Source organism: Anomalospiza imberbis, chromosome 2 (genome assembly GCF_031753505.1).
Source record: "Anomalospiza imberbis isolate Cuckoo-Finch-1a 21T00152 chromosome 2, ASM3175350v1, whole genome shotgun sequence".
Classification (NCBI taxonomy): Eukaryota; Metazoa; Chordata; class Aves; order Passeriformes; family Viduidae; genus Anomalospiza; species Anomalospiza imberbis.
The window spans coordinates 78,553,722-78,578,187 of NC_089682.1; the positions used below are offsets into that span (position 1 = coordinate 78,553,722).

At 39.1% G+C, this 24,466-nt stretch overlaps 1 protein-coding gene across 3 annotated transcripts in view; it reads left to right on the top strand.

Annotated features, from left to right (window-relative positions):
* GSK3B (glycogen synthase kinase 3 beta) overlaps positions 1-24,466 on the top strand; it is a 143,839-nt gene that overhangs the window by 83,657 nt on the left and 35,716 nt on the right. For all 3 annotated transcript variants that reach the window (XR_010996445.1, XM_068181957.1, XM_068181958.1), the window contains exons 4-7: positions 7,201-7,311; positions 10,210-10,340; positions 12,169-12,275; positions 21,427-21,524. Coding sequence is in view for 2 of the 3 variants with exons in the window: in XM_068181957.1 (XP_068038058.1) it covers positions 7,201-7,311; positions 10,210-10,340; positions 12,169-12,275; positions 21,427-21,524 (447 nt within the window). In the remaining variant the exon portion in view is untranslated. The remainder of the gene's footprint in view (positions 1-7,200; positions 7,312-10,209; positions 10,341-12,168; positions 12,276-21,426; positions 21,525-24,466) is intronic.

A 24,466-nucleotide genomic window follows, 5' to 3' on the forward strand; every position in this document is an offset into this window, starting at 1 on the left:
TTTTGCAGTGACAGTCCATGCAAATGTTTTGCACCGGCTAGTAATGTGCTGAAGGGCCATCACTAGAGGTGAATTTAGTAACTACCATTCATTCAGTTCCTGGCAGATCTTGTGTGTTGTCAACAAAAAAGCAATTAATGCCAATTATGAGGAGTTTTGTGATGTTGGTATCTCTGTAGTCCTTGCCTGAGGCCTGCCAAGCTCATTTCAGGAAGGGCATCAGTCATCATATAATGATTACAGGTTACTGCTGTTAGGGTTTGCAACAGGCTGGGAATTTCCTTCGTTGTAGTTATGAGCAGTCTCTGGTTTGGAGTAGGTTTTGTTATTAGAAATAGCAGTTTTGCCTGCCTGTGGTAGGGTATCACAAGAGCAGAGTAGGCAGCAGTGGCTAGACCCTTAGTGTGGGAGGTGCATGCAGTGAAATTAGGCAACTCAGAGATTTCTCTCTAGGTCAGTGAGCCATCCAGTACATCTGGTTGGTTCCTCTTCTGTTCTCGAGTCATTCCTCTGCCAGCTCTAGCTCCCGCTCTCATCTTCCCAGTGTTGGATGGCCATTAGGAAGGCAGCTTGTGTTGCTTGTCCTGAGGCGGGCATGTCGTTTGAACCATTATTGTGTATTGTCTTGCCTTTTTGTCATGGATTTATCCTGATTCAGAAATTCATACTCTGGAAGGTAGTGAACAGTCAAGAAAACAAATGGATCTCCAAAGACTCTTCTTTTTGTTTCATTATGAGGTGTGCAGGACAGTCCAGTGATTCAAACATCATCTGTTAATTTTCATCTTGCAACAGACTTATGGCCGGTTTATGGCACAATCCCTGCTTGGGAGCTGGGGTTCAAATATCCACAGATCATTTATGTTAAGGATGATAGCTCAGTCCCACATTTTAGATGTTGGGCAGATGTTTCCAACTTGATAGAAATTCTCCTTGGAAGTACATCTATAAGCTTAAGGAATTCACAGGGCATAAAATAAACAAGAATCATCAGGGATTCCCAAATTATTTTAATGTGTGACCTTTTCCTTTACAGTAGCTGCTCTTTAGGGGGGAAAACTAGATCAGAAAATGTCTTTTTTTTTTTTCTTTTTTTTTTTCCTTCTGACAAAGAATGCCTTAGTGCCCTCTGCTCTTTTCAGTAGTCAAAGGTAGATAATGTAAACCACCTGGCTTCAAACAAGACCTGAGAAAGTTCTTAAATACTAATTTTATTGGGAGGGTGGCTTCTGGCCTTATGCTGCCATCACAGCTGACCCACTTGAAAGTTCTTACCTACATAACATAACTGTGTTTTGCTGAAGAGTAATGAGCATTACAGAGCAATTTGGTAAGTTTTGACAAGTAGGCATAGGAACAGAACTTTTTGGTGCAGATCACAGTTCTCAAACTCAGACATGAAGAGTGAGGGATTAGAAAAGAAGATACTTTGCCCTATATTTTTGGTACTATTAGAAAGTACTGGTATCTCTCTGAACACTGAAGTTGAGTCTTCAACTGTTCTTACATCCTTGCATTTATCTGTTTGAAACTGCAACTGTATCTCTAGGCTTGCACTCCCTTTACTTTGGTGGCAGCCAAAGCTCTGTTTTGAAATAGATGTGGTTGTAAACTGCAAGTAAAAACAGACACACGTGGCCACTGGATGTCACCATTCCTTCATACAAATAAGGTCAGCTAGCACATATTTTGCCTTTTCAAATATTTCTTGTGTATCATGTCTACTCAGCAGTTAGAGAAGGAAGGCTGCAAATTTTTGCTTTGTCTTTTGAAAGTGTGTCCAAAGTCTTTGTATCCTTAACATACAATGTCAGCCTTCAAGATAAGAGAAGGAAGGTGGATCTCTCATGGTGCTTGATAAAGGGGTGTGAAGTGTGTGCTGGTTGTGGCTTTAAGAAAAGTTAAATAACATTTTTTTTTTAAATCTAGGGCAAAAACTGTGACTTTGAACTTTATGTATTGTCTAAATTTAGATGCCTACATCAGGGTGAAGGGCATATTTTACCTCATGCTGACACTCCAGTGTTCAAATAATGCACTCTCAGAAAAGGCATAGTCCGCATGAAATGCTGAAAGGCATTTTCTTGCTTTCCAACTCAAAGGTAAATCCCTCAGGTGCTTTTTGACAGAACCCTTGCATTGCTGCATCCTGTCACTAACTGCTCCATGCAGCACCTACCTCTGAAACATCGTCAGTGGGGTGCTCTCATACGGTAAAGAAAAAATCCTCCTGGGTAAACTGATTGGTTTATTTGCCTCATACAGCCCTAATACTGAAGCCTTGGGATAATTTTAATAATGAGAAGTACATTTTGGAGGCATATTACTTAATTTTAGGCATATTGCTTGTCTGTGTGCATTTAGCTTGAGTAGACATATGAAGTGAGTTTCTTCCAAGTGCAATTCCACATTTATTTCTCCTAATGCAAAGTTAGTTTAAGAAACTTCTGTATTGTTCATGTCCTCTCAGTTATGCTCATATAGCTAATCAGGTGAAGTCCATTGAAAACAAGCAAAAACCCATCCCAAACAACACCAGTACCATTGTCATGTTGTTACTGATTTGCCAGGAGATGAAAACTGAAATGAGCATGTTCATCGCTTTTTCCAAATGCTGAGCAGTAAATATGGTCACCCTTTCAGAAAGAGCGCCCAGAATAGTTTAACCTTTTTACCTTATTACTTGATATTCAGAGAAGTTTTCCTTAGATTCCACATAGGCCTTGACAGTTCAGGAATAGTTCCAACGTCTTATTAGATACTGACATATTTTCAGAGTAAGAATTCTCCTTTTGCTGTCAGTTTGGTGTTTGGCATGTTTGACCTCCCTGGCTTCTATCATCATGGTAGTAATTAGGGGAAATAGTTGGACTGTGACTGAATTAATATTGGTTGTTGCTTTATATGTGCATGTTGTAAAAGTAGTGTGTCTGATAATTGAAAACAAAAGCTAACAAAAGCATGTAGGAACCACTTTTGATCAATTTTGATCAATTTGAGGTTTGTTGAGATAGGGGATGATCACAGAGAAGCAATATTTTAACTATCACTGCAAGGAACAATCTAGAAAAGTGAATCTTTTAATTCAATACCCATTGCTTTATTTTAATTCAATAGCTGTTTCTTTATATTGGCCTCAAGCACAACTGGAGGATGCTTTGAACAGATTACTGATGCAGACTGAAAGAGACAAGAGTTTTAAAATGGAGTTTGACACCTCTAGCCTTTCCTTTGTCAGTAAGGCAATGTTTTCAATTTTACTCAGTCCTTAGCCACATCGTGTGTAATGCTCATGTACTTTCATCCTGTTTTGTCTTCAGTTTCTGGCACAAGAAAAAGAATGAAGTTGCTAAAACGTTTTGGCTCTTGTGTCCTAGTCTTTCTCATGCCTGTTATTATTGTACAGGTTATATGAGTATTTACTTGCATTAAGTATTTCCCACCAAAGTGAAACGGTGCCTGAATTGGTGGTTCTTGAGAGGTGCAGAGCAATTTGATGGCAAAGCATCATGCTGTGGCTCATTTTGGAGCAGTGTTTGTCAACTGAGGATTCATCTGCCATGTGACAAAAAGCTTCTTCTAGCACTTGATGCTGGTACATGAGCTGCATTGCTGAAGTCAAAATCCTAATTAAATACTTTGATTCTGGGTTTCAGGATATGGCTTTCTGCCCTTCCCCTTTATTCATTTTGAACTGTACATGGTCATAACCTTAGCAGCGAGCACAGGAGAATACAAATACACATAAACATTTGACCTGCAACAGAAGGCTAGTAAGCCCACGGTCTTTAAGGAGAAGTCAGTTATTTAATGACATCTTATGTTTGCTTTCTGTATTTCAAATGCTGCAGCTTCCTCTGGTCTTTTCTGTTCTCTGTAGGTAATTTCAGACATGCTTGTGACAGTCATGTTACCTTGTTTTGTTCCCAGAACAGCAGAATGGAAACAAGTCACTTGTGGAATATGTGGTGAGGTTCCCTGTAATGGAAAGATAAGCCTTGATCGTCCCAGTTGATCCTTGAGCTGTTGCCCTCATTTGGCAAGCTCTTTGAGCTAACCCTGTTTCCTATTGCAATACATCTGGGTCACTGGAAAAATATGTGTTTAGGAGCAATGCATGAAGTAGGCAAACCAGGTTACATCATGCTCAGAGCTTGTCAGGCCATGACTGCTTCCTAGCTTGTCCTGAATCTTGTTCAGGGGAATCCAGGTAACTTGGATATTATTTTCATCCAGTTCATGCTCACTGACAAGGATCAGGGCTCATGAAAACTCTTTCCTGTATGTTTATCAGACCAGTGCCAGGTGACATCAGGAGGATGTCACTCAAAACATTTGAATAATCTTTAATTTATTACAGCAGTCATTAAGAGAACTTCTGGAGCCATTTGCATATCATAGGAGTGGAATATGCCGCTACTTACATGTCCAATGGCATAAGCCTTGCCTTTATAGCTGCATATTGGAGTTCTGGGTCCCTCAAGTGGTACATCAAAACTTGATAGTTGATAAGGCAGGGAAAGGTGTTCATGTGCCTTTGTGTTCTGTGTGATAGACATTTACACAGGAGCAACACAACAACCTGAACCTGTGGTTCAGGTACCACAGATGGCATCAAAACTCAGAAGTGAAACCTCCATCTCTAAAGATGCAAATGCCTCAAGGTTTTTTGGGCTTGTGTTATGCTATTGAATTGGTCCCATTTTTAATGGCATGTAAAATTAGAAATAAAAATGGAGGCACTAAAAACAAAGCAAAGATTATATGAAATAGAGAGTGGTTCTGTAATTCTCAAAACTCACTGCTGTGGAGTAGTGTGGACAGGATTTACTGATCATATGTTTTACTGTTTTGCATGCGTCCTTATGTTTGTATTATGAGAGGATTATAAAATCACTATAATTTAATTTTTACTCTTTTTTTCCCCCTCTAATTTCTCATGTAAATATTTTTGATACATGAAACATGAATCCTTGGATCAAAGTCACCAACCTCAGTAACAGTATTTGGTGAAGTGATTTGTCACCAGTAAGACTTTCCCATCCTCTGAGAGGCAGACATTTAGCATATTCATCAGGTTGTAGCTACACTGTAGCAAACAGCATTCATATTCATGTGACTGTTTTCTCTCATGGTTTACAGATTGCCTTACCAGCATAAGCTAACTTTGAATTTTTAGGACTTTTTTTTTTAGTATTTTATAACTAAACCTTGAAAGCTCTGACCTAGAAGAGGCAGTGGATGAATTTTATTGGCTTGAAGTGAGAGTCAGGGAAAGAAGAACTTTCCTTGCTGCAGGAAAAGTGCTAAAATACAAGTGGTTTTGGGTTTTTTTTTTTATTCCTTACATATATTTGCACATCTGTGGAGTTCCAGAGCTGTCTAGTTCCTCTGCACTGCTGGTAGTTGTCCCTTCTCATCCATTTCAAAAACTTTCTTCGCCCCAAATTGGTCCCCAGAAGCCTTCACATTGTTCACAGTTCCTGGGATGGCCCTGGGAGAAGCACCAGCATAGGCAGGGTCTTGGAGGCTGCTATGTTTGATAAGAGGTCTATGTTTGATAAGACCAGATAGATAAAAATTGGTGGGCCATTGTCATTTGCTTGATGCTGTGCTATTGCCACTGTCATTTAAGCAATAATATTAAGAAAAGAGCTTTTTTTTGTAGGGAAGAATGACGTAGGCAGGGCCATGCAAGGTGACTTGGTCTATTAGGAGGCATTGTCCTGAAAATACAAGCCTTTATTGTCAAATAAGGGCGAGCAGAGATCTTGAATTCTGAACTTTTAAAAACACACAAAGCCAGCAGTTTCTCTGTATATGTATTCAAAGTGTGTATTTCTCTGTGTGTTACCATGTACCAGACTGCTGCTGCTCTTTGCTGTGGCAGGATAGCAGAGCACTGTGAGAGAAACACACCTCACTCAGTGCTTTAAGTCATGGGCCAAGTCACAGTAGAGTAGTAATATTAAATTGCTGTTGCTAGATGAGGTTTGGGTATAAGTGTTAAGATACAGATAGCCAGTGGATCTTCTGACAAGGGACTCTAGTCAAAGACTTGGGAGCTCTGTGCTGTTTCCATCCATGTAAATTCTCTATGTATTGTCTTTCTCTATAGAAAGTTCTGGGTGATAAAATAGCAGGCACAGGAGAGGTTACTTCTAGTTAATGCACTAGCTTTCAAAATAACGTTTCATACTGATATAGTTAATTTTACCCATTCCCCACCATTAAATGTATTCACAATCCTGGTAGGATCTGCACTGAAGACTACATTAAAATATCAGAAGTCTCTTTAAGACCTGTTTTACTGCGGAAAATTCTCAGTTTTGCAGTTAAGCACTATATGATTACAGTACTTTGTTATTTAAGTCCTCTTTGTTCCTTCTTTCCTTTGCTAGTGTATAATAAGGTACTTTATACTCTAACAAAGTACGTTATTATAAAGCTACTTTTGTTGTTTCTCTGTTTTATGTTCACATGAGCTTCTAACTTAATCCTAGATATTAAAAATTATACTTGAGACTTTGGTTTTGGCTTCTTCTCTTTTGTCATGAATAAGTTCATATGTTTAAGTTGGAGATAATTGGGACACAGAAATACCTGTAAACAGAATGGTTACAAATGTTAACACTGGCTTATTGTCTAGAAATGGTTAATATGTATTAATCTCTTAATAGCTGGGAATTCAGTAAGATCAAAGTAACATTTCCAAAAGATGAAAGTTGTTTGAACTTTTTTTGATGTGCTGTTGTTGGGGGCTGAGTTTTGAACTTTTAAATTTGCACTTCTTGGGTTTTGGCAGGTAAGGGACTAATGAGTTAATAACTGTTTTAACTAATTATGCAGATGTTACCTTGAAATACTCTCCTAATGAAAATATTGACTGGGCAGAACAATTTTATCCTTGTCTCCGTTTATAATCAGAAAATATCTTACACTGGAGACCAGAACAATTAACATGATCTTAAACATAAGTTTGACAAAAGTATTAATGCACGAGTGCAAAACCTAAATAGTTCCGTGGCAGTTCACACACTAAAGATGGGACTTAAAATGTCCACAGCTTTCTCATCTTTTAGGTTTGTGGATATTTAAAATGTCCACAACTTTCTCTTTTTAGGTTTCTCTGAACACTTTGATTGTACTTCATGCCTCAAATCTAGTGCTGATTTGTTTTTCTTCTCTGTTCTCTTTCAGAAAGATGAGGTGTACCTCAACTTGGTGCTGGACTATGTTCCTGAAACAGTATACAGAGTTGCCAGACATTATAGTCGGGCCAAACAGACACTCCCTATGATTTATGTCAAGGTAGGTAACTGACCTTAGATGTGGTTAGGTGAAGAAAGATACTGTAGAAATACACTGTGGATACTCTTTTCTGACATAATAGTAATTTTTCAGAGATATTTAGAAGCAAATAGATCTTGAGGCAAGGAAAAAATTAGAATTACTTGTTATTGCGAAGGAAGAATAGAGGGTTGATACTTAAACACCACTCCCAATTTCTGACCTTAGAGAAATCTTGGAATGGGCTGTGGAGACTGAGTGTGGGGGGAATGTTTTATTTTTGAAGCAGCTTAGACGATGACTGAGACCAGCCAGATTAGCAGCTTTCAGTTTCCTGAGATGGTGAAGACGTAATAGAACAAAGGGCAGGAACTGCAAGAGGATGTTAGGAGGATGTTCTCTAATGTGTTATCTTCCCCTTTTCCTGGCATATGAGTAAGAGTTCATGTGCTTTTGTTGTGGTCATGAAAGGCACATTTTTGTTTCTTCTTGAAGCTTATTGGCTTGTGTCTTCAAAAGCTACATGGGATAAGGTGCTTGTGTGCACATTGTAGTTTCAAAACCTTACTCAAGTTGTCTACATCTTTGACACAGGAGTTAAAGTAAATAAAATTTCTCATTTGCTGTCCAACATGGGACCCATCTGGGGCTTCATAGTTCTGTTTCATATATTGTGGTGACCACAATCCACACACTAGTGAATGATGATGTTTTTACATGGCATTGACTTGTTAACATGGCACACATGTAATATTTAATGGAAATTACCAACAAAATTTCCTGATGCATATTGATTTCTCCAGACTCCTCTTTAAAAGTATAATGCTGAATGTAAGGGTTGGCTTAAGAAAAAACTTCAGTTTGGTTGAAAGAAGATGAAAGTTTCAAATGTGAAAGCTACAAACAGTAATTATTTCAATAATGAAGTTTTGTGCCATAACTAAATTGTAAAGGACACGCCTCTGCAATAGGCATCACTTTTGCCCGATTTTTAAGAAAGCACAGAATTTTATCATCCAGCAGACTTCAAGGTCGCTCTCTTTGGTCTGTTGGGGGAATGTCATGTCTTCAGGTTATATGCTCCCCAAAATCTGTAGGCTTGGCTTTTGATAAATTGTTTATGTATCTTTTGTCAGTATTACTGCCCTCATTGTTCTCTGTTGTGGGAACTTGAGAAAACTTTTCCTTACACTTTCAGAGAAAAATCTGCTTCAATTCTTTCGTCTTGCAGGATGTCTGGGACTTCCTGTTCCAGGTAGTCTGGAAAGTTATTCTTATTTTTCTGGCAAGGCTTTTATATAATCCTGTATTTTAAAATATCATATTACCTTAATGTCATTAAGGATTTTGCAATTTTCCAGGCATCTTGGCTACACAAAGGTCAGATCATACCTATTTGTTCACTTTTGATGGATAACTAGGCAGGCAGAGAGCTGCTTTTCCCTGGGTAACAAAGGGACTTAAAGCTGCACAGAAGCTGTTCTAGTAATCTTCTGGTTAAATTTTAATTGTAATTTCTAACCTGCTGTACGGAGTCCTTGGAAATTTTGGGTTTGCTGTGTGGAGATGAAAGGCATACTTTGTAAATCCCACATGTGTTGACTTGACCCCTCAAGTTAGGGCAGTCTTTTGCATTATTTTGCAATACACTTGCACAATACATACTTAAGGGACTAGAACAGGCAATTCGGAAAAAATGTTTGTTTGCTTTTCTTTCTGTAAAGTTGTGGTTTTCAGAAACAAGTATGAAAACCGGAGGCCTAGAGCCAAAATTCAAGCAATTCTCTTCCCTCTCCTACTTTCCTGCCAAATAAAGGGCAAAAAACAAGGGGGAGAGAAAGCGTGATGGCAAAGATAATGGTGAAAGAGAGGCAAACATGACCTGATATCAGTATCAAGTAATTGCACTTGGTTATGTAGATCATTAAAGTTGAACTGTGGAAAATGTGCTTGTAAAAGAAAAGTGTGGAAATGCATCTCTGGTATAGTGTCCTGCCTGTAGCTTGATTTTAAGTGGAAACTTGTAGGGACACAACAAAAATAAAAAATAATCTGGCAGCCTTTTGTCAACCTTAAAGCAGGGCTTTCCATGCCTTTGTGACTGTATATGCTATACATCCTTAATTGTATCCAGCAGCTTTTTATTATCCATAACAAAAAGTGTGTAACTCCAGAGGATGGACATCCTCCCCCTGCCCTGTAAGCTTGTTCTGTGAAGTTCTTGGCTTCGTAATATCTCCCCTTGCTGTGTTCTTCCTTGCTAAGGGGTTAGCCAGCCCTGGAAAGTGGGCAGAGAAAACTGTCCCTCTCCATACTTGTTTATTGTGTCTTGCATAAACTTATTCTGAACAGCTGGTTTTATTTGCCTTCTGTTTTTGTCCAGAGATTTGAAATTAAAATGACTCTGTCCCCTCAGCAAGAAACACTGGGAGATTCACTTCAGTGACAGGCTGAGACACTACCCTTGTCTTTGGGCAACATTTAATATAGCTTCACTAACTAAAGGGTTTTCTTTTAGATTTTGTGGAGCGTTTTTTAGTTGTTTGTTTGTTTTGGGGTTTTTTAATAACCTGCAGTCACTGCTGTGAAGAGGCTGATTTGTAGAGCAAACTGAAACACCTTTATTTTGTGTATGCTTTTTATGATTGCCATTATTTACAAATGTTGGAAAAGTGGCACAATTATTTCTCTGGAATTATGCTAATTACGCTGTCTCAAAGGACACATAAAAATATTTGAACCGCATGTGTGTATGTAGCAAAGGGTGTGTGGGTAAGGCATGCAAATACCTTGCCCACCTTCATAGCCCTAATAGGCATTCAGTATGGTCTTTTTCTCAGTGATTTTGTTTTTCTTCTAATAAGGGTTTGTGCTAAACTAATTGTTTACCCTGATTTGACTGGTATTTCTGTGTTCCAGTTGTACATGTATCAGCTGTTCCGGAGTTTAGCCTATATCCATTCCTTTGGGATCTGCCACCGGGATATAAAACCACAGAACCTCTTGCTGGACCCTGATACAGCTGTTCTAAAACTCTGTGACTTTGGAAGGTAAGCACATTTGTGGCCTGAAACCTGGTGAAAAGATCTTCCTTCAAAGTGAACCTTGATGCAACTTTGCCAAGAAAATCTGTGTCCCTTAGAAGGTCTTTATTTGTATCTTAAAAGAGGATTTACTGATATTCTATTTTCCCCCCAAAGTGAGTTCAAAGGAGTGGCAGGGAAGAGCTGGAAAAGGATATTAAGAGGGAGGGAATTAAACTTCATGCCTCTTATTTTTGCAGGTATTAGAAAAATGAAATAAATACACCATGACATAGGGAAAATACTGCAGCATGGAAAAACAGAACCAGTTATTGCAGTGAAGTGTTTTTGGGCAAGAGAGGACAGGCATGGTGGCATTGTAACTTAAAAAGGCTGATGTTACATGTTACACTAGTCAGCCTACTTGCATTTACAGCAATTCACTTAATGTTGCAAATACCATAGAGGCTCAAAATCAGAAGCAGCACTTCCAGTTGAAGCTCTTGGATAGTGGACATCTGTGTTCTAGTTTCCAAAGGCACATTTATTTCCCAGTATCAACTCAGAATCACCTTTAGAGTCCAGCCCCCACCTTAGAACTGATACAGAAATTCTGGCAATCTACAGTGAGACAGTACATAGATTTCTCTCTGAGAAAGTTCAATCTTCAGATTGTGCTGTAACTTTGCAGACTAAAATAGTTGGGGTATATGTGTGAGAGGTCACAGAAGCTGCTGTTGCTAAATTTGCTTGCCCATAGTGAATGGGAATGTCAGATGGGAGTTATTCAAGCAGTGCATCGTCATGACTCGGGATCTCCTCCTCAGCTCTACCATCACCAGTGTTGGAGGAAAGTAGGAATCACGCTGAAGCTCAAAACTGACAATGCATAAAGGGAATACCTACTATTTTTTATCAGTGGGAATTTGTTAACTGTAGTTTCTCTATAGAAAACTGAAAACTGAGACTTTTTTAAATGGGTGGTGGAAGTTCTTCACGGAAGGCTGAGAGAATTGTCTGGAGAGCTGAACACTGGATTTGACTGGCTTGCCACTCTGCAGTGTTTGGTGCTATTTAGGTGAATGTCTTATTTCCAAAAGGGAAGTTTTGTCTTCCTGCTCCTTTTTGCCTTGAACTTGTTAATTAAGAAAGAAATGTAATATGCCCATAGACTCATGTTCCCAAAGTAATGTGGTCTTGTGGTCCATTCTTTTCTTGGATTCTTTCAAAGAGAAGTATTGAAGCAATACTGTAGGTTAGATCCTTTGGCTGATCAATTACAGTATAAGAGAAACCTTCACGTTAATTGCGGACCATTAACATGTGAATATAATGGCAAAGGCTTTATTTTTCTTTATCACCTCATACCATGCTCCGTTAAGTAGCAAAGGAGCAGAACATTGCAATGGAGATTAAAAACCAACTGAACAAAAAAGCAAACCAACAAACAGAAATCCCAAACAGACAAAAATACCCCACTCGGTCCTCATGAGTATGCAGAGCTTTTGAACCTTAAATGGTGACTACATTTGACTGAACTGTTTTCTGCCCTCTTTTCCACTGTAAACAAGGCTTTGTATCTAGCAAAAAACAACCGGCAGCCAAAAATTTGACCCTGTTTTTCACCTAGACTGTAGTCAGAATTTCCTTTGCTGTCCCAAGTACAAGGTAGATACTTGATGGGTTGGACTGATTCTACAGTGAATCAAGAAGTCAGTTTGCATCAGCTTAGAAGAACATTATACTTCAGCATTTGGGAATGGGGACTAGGTGAAGAGTGCCAAAACTTAATGTTGGTGTGCACAGCAGTATTGTAGAAGTGTTCATTGCTGAAATACTGTTGTTTCCTTTCCAGTGCAAAACAGCTGGTTCGTGGAGAACCCAACGTGTCGTACATCTGCTCTCGGTACTACAGGGCACCAGAGTTGATCTTTGGAGCCACCGATTATACCTCCAGTATAGGTATGTGTGTGAATTTGCTTGGCATCTGTACCAGCTGCCTCAGTTTTTATCCTGTACTGAAGTGTAAAGGTTTCCAGAGATCTCAAATGTAATCCTCAGGGGCTGAATTTGGCTGTAAATTTAGATACCACTTTTTAAAGAAATACAAATGTTTTGTAGATGGCTGCTGTGCTTTCTACACCTTTTGAGATTTCAGCATTAATTACACTAGTAAAGGGGCTTTTTCAATGTAAAGGGCGGAAATCTGATTACAAGTGGGAAAAAAAATCCATGTAATGTTGCCATTTAGTTTAAAAGGAGGTATGAGATCTCAAGCCAGAAAAGCATTTTAATAACTTGAAATAACTCTAAAAAAAGAAAATCAGCTACTGCTTCTGATGTGCTGGGGTTTAGACACGCATCTGTAATTTATTTACTTGGCTTTTAGTAAAGGGTTTATAGGGAGAGGTAAGCGTGGCCTAACGATTGACTTTAAATTCTCTTTACAACTTTAATATATTGTGTACAGCAGTCCTTCTAATTCAACTAATTCTGCTAGCTTTTACTGTCCTTTAGTCATTAATTCTGAACACAAAGAACTCTTTCTATATACCTGACACATAGCTGTGTCATGGAAATACTAGGGAAACTTTAGGTTTGATAGAGATCAGGGAACAACCAAGTTTTCTTACAACAGAGAACCAAAAATGAAGAGCAAAATGAAAAATCTTTGAAATTAAGAACAGTGTGTTGGCTCATTGTTGGTAACTGCTTCAGTTTTTCAGTCAAGATACTGCCTGGGCTCCTTCTGCATTCTAGTGCAAAAGAGAGCAGATTTGGCTCTCAGCACAAGAGTGGGGAACCTTTTACCTTGCTTATGGACTTCAGTCATTTAGGCAAGGTTTAATGTTTTCCAAAGGATTTTGAGATGATGATCAACTCTTGGCAGATTATGTATATAACGTGTATATTTAAACTCACTGTGTTTGAACTAGTGTGAAACTCAGTGGCTGACTGACTTAACTCTGCAGTTCTTAAAAAGGAATAAAAAAACCCACCTCAACACATTGGTGAAGTCTTCCCTGCTCTCAGGAATTTTTTTCCCATTAATTACTATTCAGTATGTATTGTAGCAACTCTTGCATATCTTCCTGGTAAGAAAAAGAGGCAGAACCAAGAGTAGTCTGGGGCAGGTATGGCACAATAAAGATACAAGGGCAGAACTTACTGTTGGCGGCTGCCAGAAGTAGTAGCCCCACCCCTGCTCTTGTCCCTGGATACCCTGGCTCTCGCAGTTTACTGTTTAATTTGCCGATTCAGCATCAACTGACAAGAGATTTTGGCAGGTTAACTTCCTGCTGTGTGAGTGAGTGCAATCAGCAGTATTGTGCAGTCCAGTAAGCAGCAAAGCCCAGGTAAAAGCAAAGTGTTGTGAGCTCATGAATGAGGGGAAGGTTGCTGATCCCATTTGACATCTTTTTGCCAGCTGAGAGCTAATAGATTGGCTCAGCTGCATTATCAGAGTGCACTGAGACCTCTTGTTTCAGAGGATAACTGCATAAAATGTGTATTTTATGTGTCAGCAGGAAAGACTGCTTTGTAGATTGGCCTATGAAATGTCTCTTGCTCCAACTCCGGACCCTTTTTCAAGTTGTGCTGTCCATTTTTGTAGTTTTACCTGCTGGTCTCTAAAATGGTTCTAATAAAAATTCCATTCTAAAGTGCAATTTTTAACTTGCTTCCAAAAATATCTTGAATTTCAGTCATTGTTCTTTCTTGTGCCAAAAAACCCCACCTTGTCCCTCCAAGTCTTTCTTTGAAATTTGTACTGAATTGCTTGAAAATTAAGTGAATACTCCTTCGTTCCTTCCTATCCTATCCACCTTCCACTTCTTTCTCAGCAGTTTTTGTATGTGGGAGATGAGCAGGAATGAAATGCTTTTGCAATCTCTACAGTTTCCCAGTGTTCTGCAATATGCTAGAAATTCTAAGGGTTAATTTTAGTTCTTGCTGGTAGGCAACAATGGTGCATAGTGAGAACTCTTCCTTATTTCACGTGGGATTGTTCATCCAAATTCATCCAGCTTGTTGGAAAACCAATCAACAAGCATAGAGGGTTTTATTAAAAGAAGGAAAAGAGCATGTAATTATTAGTGCTTTATCCGTAGCTCAGAGTATAAGGAACTGTGAAATGCTTCAGTATTGTAATGCTGCCTTTTACACTTATATGTTGGCATGCTTGGTTTTTTTAGTTCTTATTTTTATTGTGAGTTGTTAGCATAACAACCTTTTTCACTGTAGTCTTTATCACTCTGTAAGAATCACTTATGTGTGTGTGGTAACAAAAAGTGAGCTTTACATGTAAGGCAGGGATCTTTATTCCCCCAGTTAAACATCCTCTAGTAAAACTATGGTAAAAGTAAAATCAATGAAGAATACAAAGGCAAAAAGTGTTCCAAGTAGAAATTTCCCTACATTATCTGCAAGGCTTCCAGCTGTTTTTGTGAAAGATTTTGTTGTTTGTTAATGTTACTGCAGGGCTTATGACTGCAGTGTGCTGCAATAGGATAATGTCCGGAAGTATTTCTGAGCAAGAAGTAATTTTTAAGACTAGGCAGTGACACTGGTGGCCCAATACTTTACGGCACAGCCAACTGCATGATGACGATGTCAGTTGTTAGTCACCTTCTTTAGCATTGTAACCAGGTGTTGCATTAGGCTGTCTGGCTCCATCCGGGTTGTCTTTAAACTCATGAATTTGTCCTCATGGCATCACTTGCTCTTCAGTGTAGCAGTTCATTTCAGGATGTGTCTTTTCATCCTGGATGTCACAACACGCTGTAAACTGGCATTTAACCTCCAGGATCTTGAATGTTTCATTGAAGTGCATGACTTCAATTCTAACCTTAGAGGTCCCTTCAAAAAAAAACTGAGCCAGGGATGTGATGTTTGTTACACTTCTGTAAAGTACCACATTAGTGCTGCATTTAAATATATACCATAGTAAGAGTAGCATCAAATCACATTTGCTGCAGTTAGTGCCTCCAGCAGACCTGGGACTCTATTTTTAAAATAATGACCTGGGAAATGACCTATTCGAGTTCTTAAATAGTCACTGTTGCCAAATAGCTACAAATCCCTACCTATAATAGCTCTGTTATGTGTCTGCCTTACAACTTTACAGGATTTTTCTGTGGTCAGGCACAAATATTCATGTCAATTGGGTGCCTTCATAGCTTGTACAGATTGGGCCTTTGTGCACCTTTGACTATGAATTCTGCAAGTGTGTGTGTTTGTTTGTGTCCCTAAAGCTTGCTTGGAATGGACAAAGTTTACTTCCCACAGCTGATTTGCAGGACTTTGTTACTATTGTTGGTTGTTTAGGGTTTTTTGAGGGGGGGAGAGGGAAGTGGGGGGCTGGTTTGTTGGTTTTTTCCCAAACCAAGCCCTTCAGCTATGCCTTGACAGTGTTTTGGCTGAGGCTTCTTCCTTGCCAGTCTGTGTGTGTTATAGCATCCCAGAGTGTGTTGATGGCATGGTTCTGGCTGTGCTGGTCACATGGGTGATGCTGGTGCTGAAAAACCGTGGGATGGTGGCACGCGTTCCCCTACATTATCCTGGGACAAGGATTGGGTAGGGGTGAGTGCGGATGTTTCTGTTGCCTCGAGCTCCTTTTGTATGGAAAGAAGCTGTGTAGCTGAGCTTTGCCTCAGTCTCATGTGTTTTTTCCCTAGGTGAGGTGGCAGGGCAGGGGAGGGCTCGCCACATCCTGGTGGTGCTTCTGCACAACGAGGGGCTGCTGGCCTCAGTTGGCTCCACCGCTGCGCTGGCAGGAGTTGGGAGCGTTCCAGAGGGAACATTTCTAGCCACTGGCAGGGAAAGATTGATCTGCATGACCATTGCTGGCTTCTCTTGGGGTGTCTGAAAATAAGTATTGTGAAGTTGTTCATTCACTTTGCTCGCAAGCGTGAGTGTTTCACCTCAGCAGTCTGGAGCAGAAGCTCTTCAGTAGGTATCTGCAGTTGGCCTGTCTCAGAGTTTCTTGGGGAAGAACCACCACAAGGGGTGTCCCTGAACTGTTGCCAAGCACTCAGAAGAATTTGCTTCTTTCTCAGATGGCAATTTCCAGTGCTGAAAGTAAGCAGGTGTGTTAATTTACTGAACTACTCTACCACCTGTCACTGTAGTTTCATCTCTTCATTGCAAAAGAATAGATATACCTGTGCTTAGCTTTTGCTCCAGATACTGGAACAAGCATGTCTTTTCAAGCAGTTTCATGTTTCAGCCTTACTCTTTCTCCTCAATCCGTGGGTCTGTGGTAGCTTGATATGTGCAACTTCCACCAACATAGCACGCCTGCCTGTAATCCTGAATTTTGCTCCCAAATACTGTTTCAAACAAGCAGCAGCGAAAAGCACTTTGGGTCTGGCATTTGGCAACTAGAAGCTGTTGATTTTATGACTTCCCAGGGCCACTTTTCTGACTCTTGGTTTGTTTCCACAGTTTCCAAAGCAGCAACTTTGAGTCACCTCCAAGATGGAGGAAGTCCATCAAAATGAAGGGATAGTGAGGCAGAGATGAATAGATGAGGGTAATGAAAAAAAGTAGGAGGTAAATACGCCCCATAAAACATCAGATAAATGGGAGTTCTTAATTTGTACTAAGTGGATGAGAGAAACCTTTTTTTTTTTCCCCTTCCTCCTCCAAATAATGATTTAGAGGAGCTAGAGTGTAATACAATGAATGGTTCTTGTGCTGTGAAGAAGAGAGCCAGCTTTTCAGCTTGGAAATGCAGATTTTGAGATCAGAAAAAGTGAAATTTGTGGACAGGGTATTAATTTCCAACTCAAAATGGCCATTGCACACTTATAGAATTAAAGCTAAGGAGTGTATTTTGCAGTGGCCCTCCCAGATGCCTCTTCCTGATTTAAAGAGAAATACTTGTTTTCTTACCTTCTGTAACGCTAGAATGCATTCAAAAGCAAGGGCATAATGAAGATTATATTATTAGACAATGTCCATCTAACAGCTCTGAAGATCAGTAAAGTAGTAGAAACTTACTTTAAGAAAAGTTATGTAGTACAAGATCCTATATGAATTTTTGTGTGTTTAAATTAATGGGGGTAGGTTAGGTGATAATGGTATTTGTCTAAGTGTTCTTTAGTCTAGAAAAGATATGGCATTAGCTACCATTGTAATGTGTGAAAACCATCTGAAATAAGCTTATTAAGAAGGTTGCTGTTGCCTGGCAGTTGTATTTATTCTCTGTATTGTTTAGACTACATTTCACGGAAGGTATGAAGAAAGTACTCTTGCCTGCTTTCTTAAAATTCATAGTTTTCAGTATTTTCTCCTAAAAGTTCACATTGTCCCAGCTAGTTTGGCATAAGGAACATATTTGTTGACGTATTTTCTTTTAAGATTCACTCTTACCTTGTTTATTAGCAAATTTAAAGCATGTGAACGAGAGTCCTAGTTTGCTTTCATTAACTTGCACATACTGAAAAGAAATAATTCAGAAAATGCTTGTTCTCTTCTGGGAGCAGGTAGTTACAGCACATATTAATCTGTAGCAGTTAGCTCTGACTGTACTGAGACAGAAAAATCTCTGGGAAGGAACTACCATAAGCTGATCACTTCCTTTTAGAAACATGTCTTTAAATACAGAAATTAGTACTTGTTTACCTCAGGCTTGAGGAAAAATCTTATCATCCTGATGTAGATTAATTTTAAAATGCAAGATATAAAGGGTGTGAGGAAAAAAAGAGCAAACTGTCCTGGAACCGAATTTTAGCCAATGGCATAAATTCCATCAAGTTACAGCAGTGATGAAATTTCTTAGTTTATTCCTTATTGTACATTGCTTATCAAGAGTTGTATAAATACCTATGTATATTGTGTTTTATTTCTGTCACTCATCGGGGCTGCTCAAGTTAGCTTCTACTCTCTGGATTTTACTGAGGATGCTTCAAGGATTTGTTCACTTCCTTGTCCAGGGAACATTGCCCAAGTCCTAATTTGGAAGTTGGTGAAATTACATGCCTGGAAGAAGATGGGGATTTTGAAATGCCTGTGTTTTACTTCACTGTGTATTTGAAGTGTTAGCAAGTAAAATAAAGGAAGAGCAAATGGACTTTTAACAAGACATTAAATTGCCTAGTTTAGAAGATTTCACTGCATAAGGAGCAATAGGTTTCTGATGGATTTTGTTGTATGAGGGATTAAACCCAGCATGAATGCAGCAAGTATTCCTCAGCCATTGCCACCTATTTCCTCATGACCTACATCGTTGCTTTTTTCCCCTCTGTTCCCATTAGATGCCCTCAGCTTTCTCATGTGCCCTCTGCTGTTCGTGCTTGGCCTTCTTGAACAAGGACCTGCACATTGTTTGACTTGTTTGCAGTTGCATTTTGGCAGGACTGGGGAAGCCCAGCACTTCCCCCAGAGACTGAACTCTCCTCACCTTGACAGCAAAACAGATGCTCCCCACTGTTTTTATAAAATTTCTGTATTGGGTTTGAGACTTCTTCCCTACAGACTTGTCTGAAATAGGCTGGTGGAGTGCAAAAGCATTTAGGGAAACTAGGAAAAGCAAAAACAGCTCAAAGCCAACTTAATGGAGCAGTCAGACTAGAAGGTTATTTAAAACAGTTTAAAAAAGCCACAGTCTAATCTGAAAGTTTCAAAATCTTAAAAGGAAGTGAATTGTGATTGAAGACTTACTCTCCTGTCAGCTTTGTGTTTGTATATAGTCTGTCAAATATTTTTCCTTCCCATATATAGCATTTTCAGTGCAAAATAAGGATTTGAGTTGTAAATAATGATTACAGATTTGGTGTAACTACTTGTTTTGTAAAGGACAGTCTAAAGGACTTGGCTTATTTAAAACCCTTTAAGGGTATCTTTAAATATACTTAAGTTACTGTGCTCTGACTGCTTAGTACATATAATCTATCTCTTCAATACTTCTGAAGAAATCTGTGCTGTCTGTTGAACTGTGTAATTCCTCTAAACCTAATACGCATGGGAGACACAAAAAGTTATGCTTTGCATCATGGTTTTGCTGGATGTGTTGGTACAACAGCAGGAGCTATCAGAGAGAGACATAGATTAGCAGTTAGATGCAATTAAACATTCTTTACATGATTCCTTCTTAGTTTGTTGTCCAAAAGAGATCTTAGCACCTCAGTGGCCATATCAGCTTTTATTAAATATGGCTAAAAGATTAAAAAGCATCATCTTGTATGTTTGCCTGTTAAAATTCAAGATTCAAACTTCAAATTATTTCTGGTACTGTTTATGTTGTAAGCAGTTACTTTTTAGGATAAACACTGATGGAATGTTTGTACCCATACATTAGGTAAAAGTGCATCCATTTGATTTGGAAGTGAATGATTTCAAAAGCTGAAGTGATGACAGTGGTGTTAGTCTACTGTATGTTCCAATTGAACCATATTCTTGAGGAGGGGGAAGTATTTTTGCATAGCATTCTCACTCTTTCCTTTAGAAATGGGGGAAGGAAAACTGTGTTTTAACTTGCTGATTATTTTGATATAAATCTTAAACTCCTGAAAGCTTTATTTGATTTTATTTTGCACCATTCTGTAGTGGTTGTGACAAAGTGATAATAGATGGCTTGGAGAACTGTCAGAGGTGTTTTCCTTACTCAGACCTTTAGCCATAATTGGCAGGGTTGTGTATATCCTGCTTCTCAGAACCGTGGAGTCATAGAATGGCTCAGGTTGGAACAGACCTTAGAGATCACCTCATTCCAACCCCTTGCCATGGGCAGGGGCACCTTCCACTAGACCAGGTTGCTCAGAGCTCCATCCAGGCCGGCCTCAAACACTTCCAGGGATGGGACACAGTTTAAATAGATGAGAGAATAAGGATTTCTGTCATAGTGTAGATTATCTCAGGTGGAACAGGCCTCAGGAGATAAAGTCTCCTAGGGGACAAGGCTAGCTCATAAAAGTAGGTCAGAGTTTAAAGAAATAAGGGTGGAAGGGGACTGGTTTTCCCTTTTGGGGTGTTTCTTTATATTATAGGCTTTACAGATCTTATGTTGCTGATTGCTTGTTTGAGATTGGATTTTAGTGTAAAGTTTCAGGTATTCATCAACAATTGATGATTTTCTAGAAAACCTTATAGTCAGCCTATTTTGGGGGAGAAGCAGTTTTCTTCATCCAAGTACAATAATTCTACTGTGTTGAGCAGCTTAAAATCCCATTTATTTGCTGTGCAATTACATTAGATTCTCACAAACACTGTTAAACAGTGTTTATTGCATTTGCTTTGCTAGATCTTTCTTTTTAGCTTATTACATTCCAAAAATCAAATGCTATATTCTGTAGTACACTCAAATACATTGCTAAGTTGCTTCTGTAATACTGAATTACCTAATCATTTAAGAAGATATACCTGCAATAGATTGTGAAAAATTTCCTTATGTGGGAGGAATAGCTCCTAAGGACTACTTGAGGCTTTTGGTATACATACAAAAATTAGTTAAAGGCTTCTTCTACAGATGCTATTGACATGTGATCTGTGACTTGCAGTTCTGTTACTCATCCAAGTTGGCACATGGAATTGGGATAAAGATTAGATCTTAAAGTGACTGGTTAGAGAGGCTGCCTCCCAGATCCCTTAATCATCATGTACTTCAGGATACCAGTAATACTTGCAGTACTGGTTCATCTGTCAGTGCATGTATGCTTTCAATATATGTGTGAAAAACTGAGTCTGTTCAACACTTGGAAACAGTAAAAACATCAGCCGTTGTGTTGGATGATACCTATGCATAGTTCATGATCAGTGTGATTTAAACCAACACAGGGTTTGGGGAAATTCTCGATTTACAAATGGCAAGCATTTTATGGTCTTCTCCCTGCACGTGTAAGTTTTAATGTCAATACATTACGGCATTTAACATGATTTTCCAGTTGTCGTTATCTCACAGTTTGACTTCTAAGACTGTCTGCACACTGTTGTTTTATACCAGGTACCTGGTAACATTAGGATAGGAATGTTTTTTATTTTTAGCTGTGTTGCACACATTATCAAACATGGCAAAGGATAAAGTAAGTAGCTTAAAATGGCTGGGTTTTTTATGAATGGCTTAATATGTATATTTACTGATACCTTTCCCTGTCCTCCACCTTTCCCTTTTTAGATGTGTGGTCAGCAGGCTGTGTATTGGCTGAACTGTTACTAGGACAACCGATCTTTCCAGGTGACAGTGGTGTGGATCAGTTGGTGGAAATAATCAAGGTATGGAATGTTAAATGTTGTTTTGACTGCATTATTCCTTGGGAATCAATATGAAAACATACACTGTTATAAACTGGTGAATATACATCTCTTCTGACACAATTGTACAGGGCTTTGCATATAAACAGTGTTTGAAAACACTTCTCCTGCTATTTTGAGAACCTGATGATCTTTACTTTCTCTTCTTGCAGTTATGCATAATGATATATTGGGGCTTTTTCCCTCATAAAGGACTGCACTTCCAGTGTGCTTCCAGTATTTATTAATGTATGATTTTCATTCTTTAGGAGTCTGTCTCTTTTTCCTTTGTTGCACACAATTAGTATTTGGCTTTGGAAACAGTGTTGTTAAATTCCTTATGCCAGATTCTTCACATAAGTAGTTGCCTTCTCTTCTTCCTTCCTCCTAGCTCTTCCTCCTAGCTCTTTTAAAATGAAGGGTGAGAAAGGGCACTTGTTTTTGCAGATAGAGAATCAGGACATGTAGAGCAAAGGTACCTTCCACCTGAAGAGTCTTGTTTTTCAAGGTAAAATGACTAATGTGTCAAAATATGTAACATTTACATATCACTTATGTCCAAATACATCCTGACTGATTTCATTTGGAAAGCTGTGAATATTCTATGGTTCTCATATTGGAGGCATGGAAGAATAGTTCATGGATTGGTGTCTGACTTCCCAGCACCCTGGTCTACTCTATCTTTTTCAACTTCTGCAGTGAAGGAAACAAGATTTCCAGAGAGAGAAGTATAAATTTCCTCTGAATCTATACTATGAACATAATTAGATGGCATTATTAGAGAAGATAAGATGTGTACACATACTGTTCAGCTTTATTGATTTCATCACCATGAGGGGACTGTATTAAGAGAATTTCCTCCTTGATTTTGCCACTTCCTTGATGCATAAATATTTGTGTGGCATGCATGTGAAAAGCCCCTCAAAACCCAAATTTGTGAGTGAAAAAGGAGAACTCCCTACTTGTCTGTGTCATTGACTAGGAGAGCTACCACTGTCTTTGTCCCTGTCCTAAGAGAGTGAACCAACACTGACTGGTCATTCTCCAGCCTGAAGGACATGGGCTGTCAGGGGTGTGCTGTGACATTTCTAGACTGTCACCCCATCTCTTCCAAGTTTTGACCACGTAAACCTGGCTTCTGTTACAGTGAGTTTCTGTCTGTCCTGCTGAACATCCTCCAGTCAGCAGCTTTCCTCTGGAGACTCCATGCCTTGCACATACTTCTCCTATGATTTTCTTGATGTATTCTTACTGCATTTCTGCCCAGTGTATTTCAAACTCAGTTTATCCAAGTTTGGTCAGTTTGCTGAGGAAACACTAAAGAAAAACTAGAGTTGCTTTCAGATGTAGGGCTGATGATCATACAAGTGACAATATTTTTAACTTTTGAGAAGTGTCTTGGAGTGGTGTGCTGCTTTTTGCTACACTGCTTTTGTGACATGTGAAGGCGTCCACGTCAGATGACCAGACCTCCTCAGGAGTTTGTGATAACGTGTGATGTTTGGCTTTGGACTTTTCTGAAAAGTCCTTGTTTGTTTGTTAATGAATGTCTAAAATCCTGAAAAACTAAAGCTAATCAAAGAATCAGCAAGATTGAAAAAGTCCTCAGAGATCAAGTTCAACCAATGACCCAACACTGCCATGTCAACTAGACCATGGCACTAAAGGACACATCTAGTCTTTCCTTAAACCCCTCCAGGGACAGTGACTTCACTATCTCCCTGGGCAGTCCATTCCAATATCTAATCACCCTTTCTGTGAAGAAATGCCTTCTACGGTCCAGCCTAAACTTTCCCTGGTGCAGCTTAAGACTGTGTCCTCTGGTCCTTTCACTTATTGTCCACAAGAGGAGCCCAACCTCCACCTGATTTTTTGTAAGTAGAACTTTATCTCATCGTGACTGTCCATGGCTTGATCAGGAATCTTGAGTGTAGAGAGACCTTACTGGCAAAACCGTAGTGCTCTGCCCTACCATTGCTTTGGTTTCACAATGTGAAAGTAAAATAATGAGGAGATCGATGGTCTCTTATTATTGACGTGCTTGGCAAGCAGAAATTTGTGGTTTGGTTGAAAGTTTGCTAAGAAGCTCTTAATATCAGTTCTGCACTACTGAAGAAAACATCCATGAGCACAGTAATTTCACAGCACATATGTTCTCCAGTTGTAATTGTGGCATTTATCTGTTTACACTTCAGTCATATTTTGAAGCAGAGGAGTAGTTCAGTAAAATTGCTGATAGCCTTTGTCCCATCTGTGGTGGTAGCTTTTCTTGACTAGCTCATGGTAGTGACGATATATAGTACTGGCAAACTGATGTTATTTCTCAAGGCAACTGAAGGAGTACCCAGTGTAAAGGTATTTCAGTAAATTACAGGTTGACATTGTATTCACCCTCACAGAAACAAACCTCTGACTAATTTCTTTAAATATAGAAAAGGGGATATTTAATGGTCATTCCACACTTGTGTTGTGCTGGGGTTTTCTCATCTTCTGTCACCTATGTAGTCCACTACACACAGAAGTGAAGTGAAATAAAATGTACTGAGACGGTATGTTTTAGGAAAGTCTGGTGAAAAAATACTGTAAATCTTACAGCAGTAATCACAAAAAAAGGATGATCACTGAAACTTGAAGAAAGTGTAATGTAAAACCTGAGCCTAAATGGGTGGGTACTGTGTTCTTCTGGCAGTATTTGTTACTGATGCAGCATGTATTCTGAAGGCAAGGCTGGAAGAGAAGCCGAGTGCAAACTGGAGAAATAGGTTGCTTTTCAGTGTCCTTGTCTCCCTAATCTTCTGTTGTGAAGTTTTGTAAAAACTATTCAGAAAAGCCTTAACAGAAGGTGAAGGTGGGAATGCAGAGAAAAGTTACAATTGAATATTGTGTTCAGGATCAACAGCCATAAGAAATTGTCTAGGAACGGA